Source organism: Labrus mixtus, chromosome 5 (genome assembly GCF_963584025.1).
Source record: "Labrus mixtus chromosome 5, fLabMix1.1, whole genome shotgun sequence".
NCBI classification, from domain to species: domain Eukaryota; kingdom Metazoa; phylum Chordata; class Actinopteri; order Labriformes; family Labridae; genus Labrus; species Labrus mixtus.
In genome coordinates this window covers 7,191,156-7,204,138 of record NC_083616.1, presented here as the reverse complement: position 1 = coordinate 7,204,138, position 12,983 = coordinate 7,191,156, and the positions used below count along the sequence as shown (strand labels likewise).

Genomic DNA, 12,983 nt, shown 5'->3' with positions numbered 1-12,983 from the left:
CCTGTGTCTTTAAGTATGTTATATGCTGTATGAAAAGTTGTCAGGTCTCAGTTTGATTTGAAACGGTTTGTGAAACATTATCCTGGAGAAATGTCAACTTTCATCAAGTCAAAGATCATTTGTATAACACATTTGTATAACACCCAGGGATTTCTCATTATATGGAGAACATTTTTACAATAGCTCAAATGAATTGTCATTATTAAAAATGTTGTATTGAAGGAGCAGTGCTGAAAGACAAAATAAATATGTGACTCTGGTGTGACGAGCCCTCCACACCGTGCTGCTGGTTTGTTTTCTGTTACAGGTTCAGGTCAAGGCGGGGTCTTAATCAGGGGATGAGCTGCACCTTGGCCCGGTGCAGTCCTCATCCATATAATCCTCTTCTCAGGACAGACGCTCTCTCTCTCACCTTGTTCTCACATTTGATCATTGTAAATAAATGTGGTGTTATTTTGGTAGAGCTCGTCTTCGACTCCTGTTTTTCTTGCAGCCTCAGAGCCGGGTTGTAACAATGGAAAGAGTTTCTTTTTTCTTCCATGTTTTGATATCGTTTGACACAATACAGACACAATTACTCTCCACTGTGGATCTTTCTCCAAAAGAAAATATAAATGTCTTTCAACAGATATTTTGTCAAATATGTACTTGAAAACCTCTGTTGGATTTCACGATTGCATCATATTGGGTATGATAACAGCAGCAAAACATAAACTTCAAATTAAATAATTCAGAGTCAGGATATTAAACATGTTTGAGAAAACCATTTTTTTCCTTAATAAGGTGATATTATTAAGGATATATAAATGACCCCTACATCAAAATAAAGAGAAAATACCAACAGTTGACAGAAGAGATTATTCATGGTTCTATATTTATTCAGATTTGATTTGCAAACTCTGTTTTTGCAGCTGATTCTAAATGTTGTGCCGACCTCTTGTTGTCTCCAAACTCGTCCGTCTCCTCTTTAAATGGACTCCTCTGTTTGCTTTGAGGTCTCAGCTGAAACAAACAAATAATAAAATGGTTTAGTGAACATACATCACAAATAAAATGAAGTTCATCTAATGTCAGAAAAATGTTCCTCAAAGTGAGCCATGTTTTCTTATGAATATATTCAGAGCTGTTTTCATTAAGTTACCGTTGACACTTGTCTCTCGTCTTTTCTTCTTCTTTCTCGTTGTCGGTCTGTTCATTCAATCTCATCCTGTCTGTGTCCTCTGTGCTGCTTCCTGTCTCCTCTGTTCTGTTGTTCAGGGCTCTTCTTTAGATTTCAGCTCCTGTTCCTAAAGAAAAAAAAAACAAAAAAAAAGAATCAAAAAGGATCCCATGCTGAAAACAAACATTGTGTAGGAATCAAACTCACCTTTTTTAGATCCCACCTGTCCGCTGAGGGAATGAATCAAAGAGACGCTGGGACATTCAATGAACCAAAAAGTTCATTTTGATGAAACAAAATGTAGCTCACATCACATGACCTGATATTATGTCACATCATTAATCATCACATCACATCAGATCAGATCACATGACGAGACAACACATCACAACAGAACGTAACACACAAAGACACAAGACACAACAAGACGCAACAAAACAAAACACAAACAAGACAACACATCACAACAGAACGTAACACACAAAGACACAAGACACAACAAGACGCAACAAAACAAAACACAAACGAGACAACACATCACAACAGAACGTAACACACAAAGACACAACACTGCACAACAAAACAAAACAACACGACATGAATAACACCACATAACACATAAACACAATATAATACAGAAACATAATATCTGAAAAAAATCAAACAACAACACAACAAAATACAGGACAACACATGACATGAATAACACAACATAAGACATAAACACAATATAATATAGAAACATAATATCTGAAAAAATCAAACAACAACACAACAAAATACAAGACAACACATTACGTAATATAACACAACATGACATATTTACACATTAACACAACATCATGTGAAAAAACATCAAATCTGAAAAAATCACAACATCACATCAATATCCCCTGACTATGTTTTCAAGTTTCCAGTTTTCTATTGTTCAGGTTTTAAAAACTTTTGTTACCTGGAGCCACAGGTGACCATGTTTCGAGGAGAGAGAGGAGCTGAGGAGGAGCGCTATATGAGAACCACGACGTATGCTGGAGATGCTTATTACAATGCTGAAATATATTTTTGAAATTCAACTTCTTCTTCTGTGACCATATTTGGAGGAGAGGGTGGAGCTAAAGAGGAGCGAGATGTTATCAAATGCCAAGTCATCAGACCAAACAGGAAGTGCCCAAAGAGCTAAAGAGAGAAAACTACATCACACATCACAACCTTAGTCTGCAAGAATATCTTGTCTGAACTTAACTTATCTAAACGTATCTAAACTTATCTGAACTTAACTTATCTAAACTTATCTAAACTTAACTTATCTTATTCTATCTTATCATATTCTACTCAACACGGGAGCTTATCTCTAGTGAGGACGCTTCCGTGGAGGCTCTCCTTCCACCCGTGCAGCCGGTCTCTTCTGATGATGCCTAACAGAGGAGGAGTGAGAAGAGGGGGGGAGAGGAGGGAGAGGAGGAGGTAGAGGAGGGAGAGGAGGAGGTAGAGGAGGGAGAGAAGGAGGTAGAGGAGGGAGAGAAGGAGTGAGAGGAGGGCGAGGAGGAGGGAGAGGAGGGAGGGGAGGAGGTAGAGGAGGAAGATGACGCTTCCGTGGAGGCTCTCCTTCCGCCCGTGCAGCCGGTCTCTTCTGATGATACCTAACAGAGGAGGAGCGAGAAGAGGAGGGGGAGGAGGGGGGAGGGAGAGAAGGAGGGAGAGGAGGAGGGAGAGGAGGAAGTAGAGGAGGGAGAGAAGGAGGGAGAGAAGGAGGGAGAGGAGGAGGGAGAGGAGGGAGAGAAGGAGGGAGAGGAGGGAGGGGAGGAGCGGGAGGACGATGACGCTTCTGTGGAGGATCTCCTTCCGCCTGTGCAGCCGGTCTCTTCTGATGATACCTAACAGAGGAGGAGAGAGAAGAGGAGGGGGAGGAGGGGGGAGGGAGAGGAGGAAGAGAAGGAGGGAGAGAAGGAGGTAGAGGAGGGAGAGAAGGAGGGAGAGGAGGAGGAGGGAGAGGAGGAGGTAGAGGAGGGAGAGAAGGAGGTAGAGGATGGAGAGAAGGAGGAAGAGAAGGAGGGAGAGGAGGGAGAGAAGGAGGGAGAGGAGGAGGTAGAGGACGGAGAGAAGGAGGGAGAGGAGGGAGAGAAGGAGGGAGAGGAGGGAGAGAAGGAGGGAGGGGAGGAGGTAGAGGAGGAAGATGACGCTTCCGTGGAGGCTCTCCTTCCGCCCGTGCAGCCGGTCTCTTCTGATGATACCTAACAGAGGAGGAGAGAGAAGAGGAGGGGGAGGAGGGGGGAGGGAGAGGAGGAAGAGAAGGAGGGAGAGGAGGGAGAGGAGGAGCAAGAAGAGGTAGAGGAGGGAGAGGAGGAGGTAGAGGAGGGAGAGAAGGAGGGAGAGGAGGGAGAGAAGGAGGGAGAGGAGGGAGAGGAGGAGGGAGAGAAGGAGGGAGGGGAGGAGGTAGAGGAGAAAGATGACGCTTCCGTGGAGGCTCTCCTTCCGCCCGTGCAGCCGGTCTCTTCTGATGATACCTAACAGAGGAGGAGCGAGAAGTGGAGGGGGAGGAGGGGGGAGGGAGAGGAGGGAGAGAAGGAGGGAGAGAAGGAGGGAGAGGAGGGAGAGAAGGAGGGAGAGGAGGTAGAGGAGGAGGGAGAGAAGGAGGTAGAGGAGGGAGGGGAGGAGCCAGAGGAGGACGATGAGGCTTCCGTGGAGGCTCTCCTTCCGCCCGTGCAGCCGGTCTCTTCTGATGATACCTAACAGAGGAGGAGAGAGAAGACGGGGGGGAGGAGGGGGGAGGGAGAGGAGGGAGGGGAGGAGCAAGAAGAGTTAGAGGAGGGAGAGGAGAGAGAGGAGGAGGTAGAGGATGGAAAGAAGGAGGTAGAGGAGGGAGAGGAGGGACAGAAGGAGGTAGAGGATGGAGAGAAGGAGGTAGAGGAGGGAGAGAAGGAGAGAGAGGAGGGAGAGAAGGAGGTAGAGGAGGAAGACGAGGATCAAGAAGAGGAGGGAGAGAAGGAGGGAGAGGAGGGAGAGAAGGAGAGAGAGGAGGGAGAGAAGGAGGTAGAGGAGGGAGAGAAGGAGAGAGAGGAGGGAGAGAAGGAGGTAGAGGAGGGAGAGAAGGAGAGAGAGGAGGGAGAGAAGGAGGTAGAGGAGGGAGAGAAGGAGAGAGAGGAGGGAGAGAAGGAGAGAGAGGAGGAAGACGAGGATCAAGAAGAGGAGGGAGAGAAGGAGGTAGAGGAGGAGCAAGAAGAGGAGGAGAAGGAGGGAGAGGAGGGAGGGGAGGAGGGGAGGAGGGAGGTGAGGAGGGAGAGAAGGACGGAGTGGAGGAGGGAGTAACAAGAGGAGAGAGAGACGGAGAAAGAGGAGGAAGATGACACTTCCGTGGAGGCTCTCCTTCCGCCTGTGCAGCCGGTCTCTTCTGATGACGAGAAGGAGGAGGGAGGAGGAAGAAGAGGAACAAGAGAAGGAGAAAGAGGAGGCAGGGGAAGAGCGGAGGAGGGGGGAGGGGGGAGGAGGAAGAGGAGGGAGAGAAGGAGGGAGAGGAAGGAGGGGAGGAGGGAGGCGAGGAGGGAGAGAAGGGCGGAGTGGAGGAGGGAGTAACAAGAGGCGAGAGAGAAGGAGAAAGAGGAGGCAGGGGAGGAGGGGGGGAGGGGGGAGGAGGAAGAGGAGGGAGAGAAGGAGGGAGAGGAGGGAGGGGAGGAGGGAGTGGAGGAGGGAGAGAAGGAGGGAGTGGAGGGAGAGAAGGAGGGAGAGGAGGGAGGGGAGGGAGAGAAGGAGGGAGAGGAGGGAGAGAAGGAGGGAGTAGAAAGAGGAGGGAGAGGAGGGAGAGGAGGAAGAGGAGGGAGAGAAGGAGGGAGAGGAGGGAGAGGAGGGAGAGAAGGAGGGAGAGGAGGAGGTAGAGGAGGGAGAGAAGGAGTGAGAAGAGGAGGGAGAGAAGGAGGGAGAGGAGGAGGTAGAGGGGGGAGAGGAGGGAGAGAAGGAGGGAGAGAAGGGAGAGAAGGAGGAAGAGGAGGGAGAGAAGGAGGGAGAGGAGGGAGAGAAAGAGGGAGAGAAGGAGGGAGAGAAGGGAGAGAAGGAGGGAGAGGAGGGAGAGGAGGGAGAGAAGGGAGAGAAGGAGGGAGAGAATGAGCAAGAAGAGGGAGAGGAGGGAGAGAAGGAGGGAGAGAAGGAGGGAGAGGAGGGAGAGAAGGAGGTAGAGGAGGAAGAGGCGGATCAAGAAGAGGAGGGAGAGAAGGAGGGAGGGGAGGAGGGAGAGAAGGGAGAGGAGGGAGAGAAGGAGCAAGAAGAGGGAGAGGAGGGAGAGAAGGAGGGAGATGAGGAGGGAGAGAAGGAGGGAGAGGAGGGAGAGAAGGAGGGAGTGGAGGGAGAGAAGGAGGGAGATAAGGAGGGAGAGGAGGGAGAGAAGGAGGGAGAGGAGGGAGAGAAGGAGGGAGAGAAGGGAGAGAAGGAGCATGAAGAGGTAGAGGAGGTAGAGGAGGGAGAGGAGGGAGAGAAGGAGGGACAGGAGGGAGAGAAGGAGGGAGAGGGGGGAGAGAAGGAGGGAGAGAAGGAGGGAGAGGAGGGAGAGAAGGGAGAGAAGGAGGGAGAGGAGGAGTAAGAAGAGGAGGTAGAGAAGGGGGGAGAGAAGGAGGGAGAGAAGGGAGAGAAGGAGGGAGAGAAGGAGGGAGAGGAGGGAGGGGAGGAGCAAGAAGAGGAGGGAGAGGAGGAGGGAGAGGAGGGAGAGGAGGAGGGAGAGAAGGAGGGAGAGGAGGGAGAGAAGGAGGTAGAGGAGGACGATGACGCTTCCGTGGAGGATCTCCTTCCGCCCGTGCAGCCGGTCTCTTCTGATGATACCTAACAGAGGAGGAGCGAGAAGACGGGGGGGAGGAGGGGGGAGGGAGAGGAGGGAGGGGAGGAGCAAGAAGAGTTAGAGTAGGGAGAGGAGGGACAGAAGGAGGTAGAGGATGGAGAGAAGGAGGTAGAGGAGGGAGAGAAGGAGAGAGAGAAGGGAGAGAAGGAGGTAGACGAGGGAGAGAAGGAGGTAGAGGAGGGAGAGAAGGAGAGAGAGGAGGGAGAGAAGGAGAGAGAGGAGGGAGAGAAGGAGAGAGAGGGAGAGAAGGAGAGAGAGGAGGGAGAGAAGGAGGTAGAGGAGGAAGACGAGGATCAAGAAGAGGAGGGAGAGAAGGAGGTAGAGGAGGGAGAGAAGGAGAGAGAGGAGGGAGAGAAGGAGGTAGAGGAGGAAGACGAGGATCAAGAAGAGGAGGGAGAGAAGGAGGTAGAGGAGGGAGAGAAGGAGAGAGAGGAGGGAGAGAAGGAGGTAGAGGAGGGAGAGAAGGAGAGAGAGGAGGGAGAGAAGGAGGTAGAGGAGGAAGACGAGGATCAAGAAGAGGAGGGAGAGAAGGAGGTAGAGGAGGAGCAAGAAGGGGAGGAGAAGGAGGGAGAGGAGGGAGGGGAGGAGGGGAGGAGGGAGGTGAGGAGGGAGAGAAGGACGGAGTGGAGGAGGGAGTAACAAGAGGAGAGAGAGACGGAGAAAGAGGAGGAAGATGACGCTTCCGTGGAGGCTCTCCTTCCGCCCGTGCAGCCGGTCTCTTCTGATGACGAGAAGGAGGAGGGAGGAGGAAGAAGAGGAACAAGAGGAGGAGAAAGAGGAGGCAGGGGAAGAGCGGAGGAGGGGGGAGGAGGAAGAGGAGGGAGAGAAGGAGGGAGAGGAAGGAGGGGAGGAGGGAGGCGAGGAGGGAGAGAAGGGCGGAGTGGAGGAGGGAGTAACAAGAGGAGAGAGAGAAGGAGAAAGAGGAGGCAGGGGAGGAGGCAGGGGAGGAGGGGGTGAGGGGGGAGGAGGGAGAGGAGGGAGAGAAGGAGGGAGAGGAGGGAGGGGAGGAGGGAGTGGAGGAGGGAGAGAAGGAGGGAGTGGAGGAGGGAGAGGAGGGAGAGAAGGAGGGAGTGGAGGGAGAGGAGGGAGAGAAGGAGGGAGTAGAAAGAGGAGGGAGTGGAGGAGGGAGAGAAGGAGGGAGAGAAGGAGAAAGAGAAGGCAGGGGAGGAGGGGAGGAGAGGGAAGGAGGAAGAGGAGGGAGAGAAGGAGGGAGAGGAGGAGGGAGAGAAGGAGGGAGAGGAGGAGGTAGAGGAGGGAGAGAAGGAGTGAGAAGAGGAGGGAGAGAAGGGAGAGAAGGAGGGAGAGGAGGAGGTAGAGGGGGGAGAGAAGGAGGGAGAGAAGGGAGAGAAGGAGGGAGAGGAGGAGGTAGAGGGGGGAGAGGAGGGAGAGAAGGAGGATGAGAAGGAGGGAGAGGAGGAGGTAGAGGGGGGAGAGGAGGGAGAGAAGGAGGGAGAGAAGGGAGAGAAGGAGGGAGAGCAGGGAGAGAAGGAGGGAGATAAGGAGGGAGAAGAGGGAGAGAAGGAGGGAGAGGAGGGAGAGAAGGAGGGAGAGAAGGGAGAGAAGGAGGGAGAGGAGGGAGAGGAGGGAGAGAAGGAAGGAGAGGAGGGAGAGAAGGAGGTAGAGGAGGAAGAGGAGGATCAAGAAGGGGAGGGAGAGAAGGAGGGAGAGGAGGAGGGAGAGAAGGGAGTAAAGGAGGGAGAGAAGGAGCAAGAAGAGGGAGAGAAGGAGGGAGAGGAGGAGGGAGAGAAGGGAGAGAAGGAGCAAGAAGAGGGAGAGGAGGGAGAGAAGGAGGGAGGGAAGGAGGGAGAGGAGGGAGAGAAGGAGGGAGAGAAGGAGGGAGAGAAGGAGGGAGAGAAGGAGCAAAAAGAGGTAGAGGAGGTAGAGGAGGGAGAGGAGGGAGAGAAGGAGGGACAGGAGGGAGAGAAGGAGGGAGAGGGGGGAGAGAAGGAGGGAGAGAAGGAGGGAGAGGAGGGAGAGAAGGGAGAGAAGGAGGGAGAGGAGGAGTAAGAAGAGGAGGTAGAGAAGGAGGGAGAGAAGGAGGGAGAGGAGGGAGGGGAGGAGCAAGAAGAGGAGGGAGAGAAGGAGGGAGAGGAGGGAGAGAAGGAGGGAGAGGAGGGAGGGGAGGAGGGGAGGAGGGAGGTGAGGAGGGAGAGAAGGACGGAGTGGAGGAGGGAGCAAGAAGAGGAGGGAGAGAAGGAGGGAGAGGAGGGAGGGGAGGAGGGGAGGAGGGAGAGAAGGACGGAGTGGAGGGAGGGGAGGAGGGAGTGGAGGAGGGAGTGGAGGGAGAGGAGGGAGAGAAGGAGGGAGAGGAGGGAGGGGAGGAGGGAGTGGAGGAGGGAGTGGAAGGAGAGGAGGGAGAGAAGGAGGGAGAGGAGGGAGGAAGAGGAGGAAGAGGAGGGAGAGGAAGGAGAGAAGGGAGAGGAGGAGCAAGAAGAGGAGCGAGAGAAGGCAGGGGAGGAGGGGAGGAGGGGGAAGGAGGAAGAGGAGGGAGAGAAGGAGGGAGAGGAGGGAGGGGAGGAGGGGAGGAGGAAGATGAGGAAGATGAGGAAGATGAGGAAGAAGAGGAAGAGCTCACTTGAAGGTCAAGGATCAAGCAGTTAGAGGGACAGGCAGGAGGAGAAACAGAAGGGGACCTGGGTGGAGACGGTTCTGGAGAGCTGGCTGCTGCCGGGACCCTCAGACTGGTCTGATCCGGGTCGTGGACAGTCCAGTGGGAGCACTAAAGACAGAAACAAACCAACATTTCAACATTCAAAGTCTGAAGTTATAAAGAACATTCAATAAGTGTTCCTTAAAGTCATTCAAACAAACACATTTCTACAAGTATTTGCTGTAATTCATATTTGTATTGTTTTGTAGGCAGGCTGTCAGCCTATATGTTCATTGTTGGTGTGATGTGCTTCGCCTATCAAAAGATCAAAGTGCACACTCACAAAGATTGATTTTGGATAGAAACTGAATTATCTGAACCAAACGTCTTTTACAGTTTCATCCACAACATAATATTAATTAAAAATGAGTTTTTTTATCAGTAAAAAGGCCTGATAAGTAAACGTAAACAAGACTTTTAGTGAAACTACAAATTGTTAAGGTTCATTGATTTACTTTAGGGTTTAAAAAAAGATTTCAATCATTCTTGAGATGAAATACAAACCAACTGTTGAGTTCAAAGGAAATAAGTGAATAATTACCTCTGCAGATGAGGAAGGAGAGCGAGGAGGAGTTCCAGGCGGGGACCTCGGTGATGAACCTCCCGAAGAGCCGGCTGAAGACGGGATCCTCCTCAGGATCACCCTCGGGCTGGACCAGTCCGGGTCCTGGACGAGGGTGTAGGCCATCCTGAATCGCTGGTTCGTCTAAAAGACAGAAACAATCCCAAAATGTAAACCTCTGATAAATTGAAGAATATGTTTTCTAAAAAATAAAGTCCTCACATCCTCACACTATTAAGTTATGACCAACAATCAATAATTATTCATTAAATGATTAAAAGTCACATTTCTATGAGTATTTACAGTAGAAAGTATTTTTTTAATATCTATATATTGTTGGTTTAATGTGTTATTAACGTTTACACTCACATAATAATTAATTCAGGATAAAACACTGTTTCTTTCTCAACACAATATAAATGAAATAGACTTTTTGAGTTTGAAAACAGTTAAAATCATTTCGTTTTTATAAAGATCACGACAGAAGCAGCTGCTAACATTATTATGTTTTCATATTTAATTTATTACATGTTTTCATATTTGTTTGTGATAAAAAGTGAATAGTCTTAAAAACCTCTTATTGAACTTTAAACGTGTGATCGTGTCGATCTAGTTTTATTCAAATCATCAATCTTACGTCCTGCATGCTCAAACACTTGTTGATAGGAGGAGAAACGTTTTCGATGAAGATCTTTTGTGAAGAAATCCTCGAAAATATGAAACTTTTAAACCACTTTGAATATTTGCTGCTGTCTCTGAGTTTGTTTTTGTTCGAATAAATTCATTTTCGTATCTGGTCTATCACCATGGCAACCATGCAGCAGGTTACTATGGAGATTTAAAATGCTGTTTACTTTTTAAATATAGCTAACTTTATTTTAAAAGTGTATTTAAGCTAGGCTACAACATGTAAATTAAAAATGAGCTAGGCCTCTCCTAGACAAAAATAACATAAATAAAGTTCATGAATTAAGACCCTAACGATGAGAAAATAATAAAGGATGAAAATTGAGACAAACGCACAGTTAGTCTACTTTTTTGTTGTCTATTTTAACTCGACCTGGTCTGAAGCCTTAAATTAAACTGTGTTACTATTTTGAGTTTGTGTGAAACGTCTGTCATGTGTAGACTAATGTGAGTTTTAAATGTCATTTAATAATCTCAATATTGCGATCGTGTCGACAGTAAAAGTTTTATTCAAAGAATCAATCTTACGTCGTCCGTGTTGACACTCTTGAGCTTTGTGATGATGTTCAGTCGATGTTTGGAGAACAAAAAGTCCTTGATGAAGATCTTTGTCCAAGAAATCCTCGAAAATATCAAACTTTGAAAGCACAGTGAATATTTGCTGCTGTCTCTCAGTGAGATTTGTTTCAAAGTACTTTGACTTTGTTTTTGTTCGAATTACTTAATTTTAGAATCGTCTCCTGGCAACCTGGGTTACTATGGAGATGTTAAGTAGACTATTTAAATCTACGATCTACATTTTTTTAAATATATAAAACTGGAATTTATTTTTTGCCAATTATTTTTTTGTCACATAATTTCCCCTCAATCTTTTAGTCTTTAAATTGAGCCTGCAGATAGGGACTTCTAAAAATATAAAACACTGTTTTTCTCGATTTTATCTGATTAACCCCTTCTTCCACAAAAAGGACACCAGGTGGCGCTGTTATTCAGGTGGTTGAAGTATCTGTGAGCTCTGTGCTCCAGCCTCATAATATTTATACTTAAAGGCTGACCAAACCACACGTGTTTTTCAATCCCCTCTACTTATCTTTGTGTGGTAGGCCTATTTGAACCTTTCTTGCTTAGATAAAGATGTGGCTGCCACTTTGATTTCTAAGGCTCTTTTACAGACAATCTTAAGCCTCACTTAAAGTAAAATGCACAAGTAACACATCTGAAGTGTTATCTCCTTTACAACAAAATCATACCAAAGTGTTTTGGTGAGCAAGCACTTAATAGTCTTTGGTTTGGTAAACTACATTACAATATATTCAAAATGGTAAATGGACTGGACTCACAGCACTTTTCTAGTCTTCTGACCATGAAAACACTCTGCATGTAGCCTATAACATTCCCCAGATTTGTTTGATTTTTTTTGCACATATTAACCCTTCCGTGCATGAATTATGATATCAGGTAACCAGTTTTTTTAATGCAATTTGCAATTTTAGGACATGCAAGGTAACATTATTATTTATTTTATTTTAAATTCATAATTCTGAAGAAGTTACAGAAATTTCCACCAGAGTGGACATGATGCAACCCTAAAATGCAAAAAATACTTTGGAGTGCATTAACTTTTCATCTCATAATTCTGACTTTTTATCTCATCATTTCGACTTAATATGGGCAATAAAACAAAGTTTAAATTTTAATATTTTTAACTGGCGGAAATGGGCTTCCATAGCCTGATTGAATTAAATATTAGATTTCACTATGCACTTTTAATCTAAGTTTATGGCACCATGGGAAAGCAGGGGTGGGGTTTACAATTAGTAAAGGAATTCAATCAATCAGGGCTCTCCAATTATTAAAGCCCCACAATGGTTATTTAGTTTTTAACCCTAAAATTGATGCTGCTAGTCTAAAAAACCTAACTGTAGGCTATTTAATTAACTGTAGCCTAAAGTGTCTTTTTGGCTCCTGTGGATGAAAGACACCGAATCCCAGAATGCACAGCACCGCAGGCCACGCCCACTAAGGTCCTCTATTTCAGAATCAGAAATACTTTATTAATCCTAGAGGGATTTTTTTCATTTTTTTTTTTAAAGATTTATTTTTGGGATTTTGTGCCTTTATTGTACAGATATGATAGTGGATAGAGTCGGAAATCAGGGAAAGAAGTCATTTAAGGATACCTTTCCGATAGAAAAGGACAGCTGTCATTAAAATGAACACCAAGATTCCTTCAAGTGTTTGTGTCAGCGTGTCGGCTTGTCCCCACCCCCCCAACGCTGTAAACCTAGGGGAAACACTGCAGTTTCTCCAAAATATACAGTATAGCAGTAGAAATATAGTAATAAAAACATTTACAGACATATTTACTTCAACACATAAGGCCATTTCCTCAACTGATTCAGAGATTTCTTCCAGAATTGATCTTGGAAATTCCTGGCAGAAAACAGACTCTATGTCTGTGTCCATAGGCAAACAGTGAGATCACCGACACCACCAGTCTGCCCCAGCTCGAGCCGGCCCCGGCTCCTCGTCCTCAACGCCTTATGTCTCGGCTGCTGAGCTGGCAGCGGCCGGCGGCGGCCAGCAATAAAGTAACGGTTGCTGCCGACAGGCCGGTTTTGTGTCGTGGCTGCCCCGGCGGCCAGCGCCGGCAAGCTGCGGCCAGCGGCGGCCCCAGCGGCCAAAAACACAAACACAAACAAAACACAAGACCGGTCTGTCGGCAGCAGCCATCTCGCTGCTATATTCATAATTTTTCGCCATTATCAGCTTTCGCCTGTTAGCGTAGCTTCCAAGCAGTATGGCGGACGTTAAGTTTCGATTCTAGGAGTGAGTTCCCACCCACTGATCTGTGATTGGTCTGTAGCTTCAGTGATTGAAAATATGAGGAACTAGTGTTGTAGTTTCACCCCGCTAACCGCAACAGCTTCCAGTGATGCAATATGACGATTTTTGTCATAGACAGCCCGAGGTCCATTCCACAGAGGACTACGGATTCCAGATTGTCCTCAGATCCAGATATTCACAGATTCCAGTGTTTCCAGATTGCACAGATTCCCAGTCCTGTTGGCTGGGTGGGGAGCCGGAACGTGACTTTGACTCTGAC

At 47.9% G+C, this 12,983-nt stretch overlaps 1 protein-coding gene and 1 long non-coding RNA gene across 2 annotated transcripts; one reads left to right on the top strand and one right to left on the bottom strand.

Annotated features, from left to right (window-relative positions):
- Nucleotides 1-855: 855 nt before the first annotated feature.
- LOC132974958 (uncharacterized) lies at nt 856-2,033 on the bottom strand. Its single transcript, XR_009673169.1, has 3 exons — nt 1,367-2,033; nt 1,142-1,286; nt 856-1,002 (listed from the first exon to the last, which is right to left on the bottom strand). It is a non-coding gene; the product is annotated as an uncharacterized LOC132974958 (long non-coding RNA).
- A 2,024-nt stretch (nt 2,034-4,057) lies between these two features.
- On the top strand, nt 4,058-5,591 carry LOC132974957 (uncharacterized; the record flags this gene model as incomplete). The annotated part of the gene is made up of 3 exons (XM_061039316.1): nt 4,058-4,360; nt 4,475-4,510; nt 5,106-5,591. Coding segments are annotated over 3 exons (825 nt in total), but the record flags the coding sequence as incomplete, so codon positions are not given.
- Between the last annotated feature and the right edge of the window lie 7,392 nt (nt 5,592-12,983).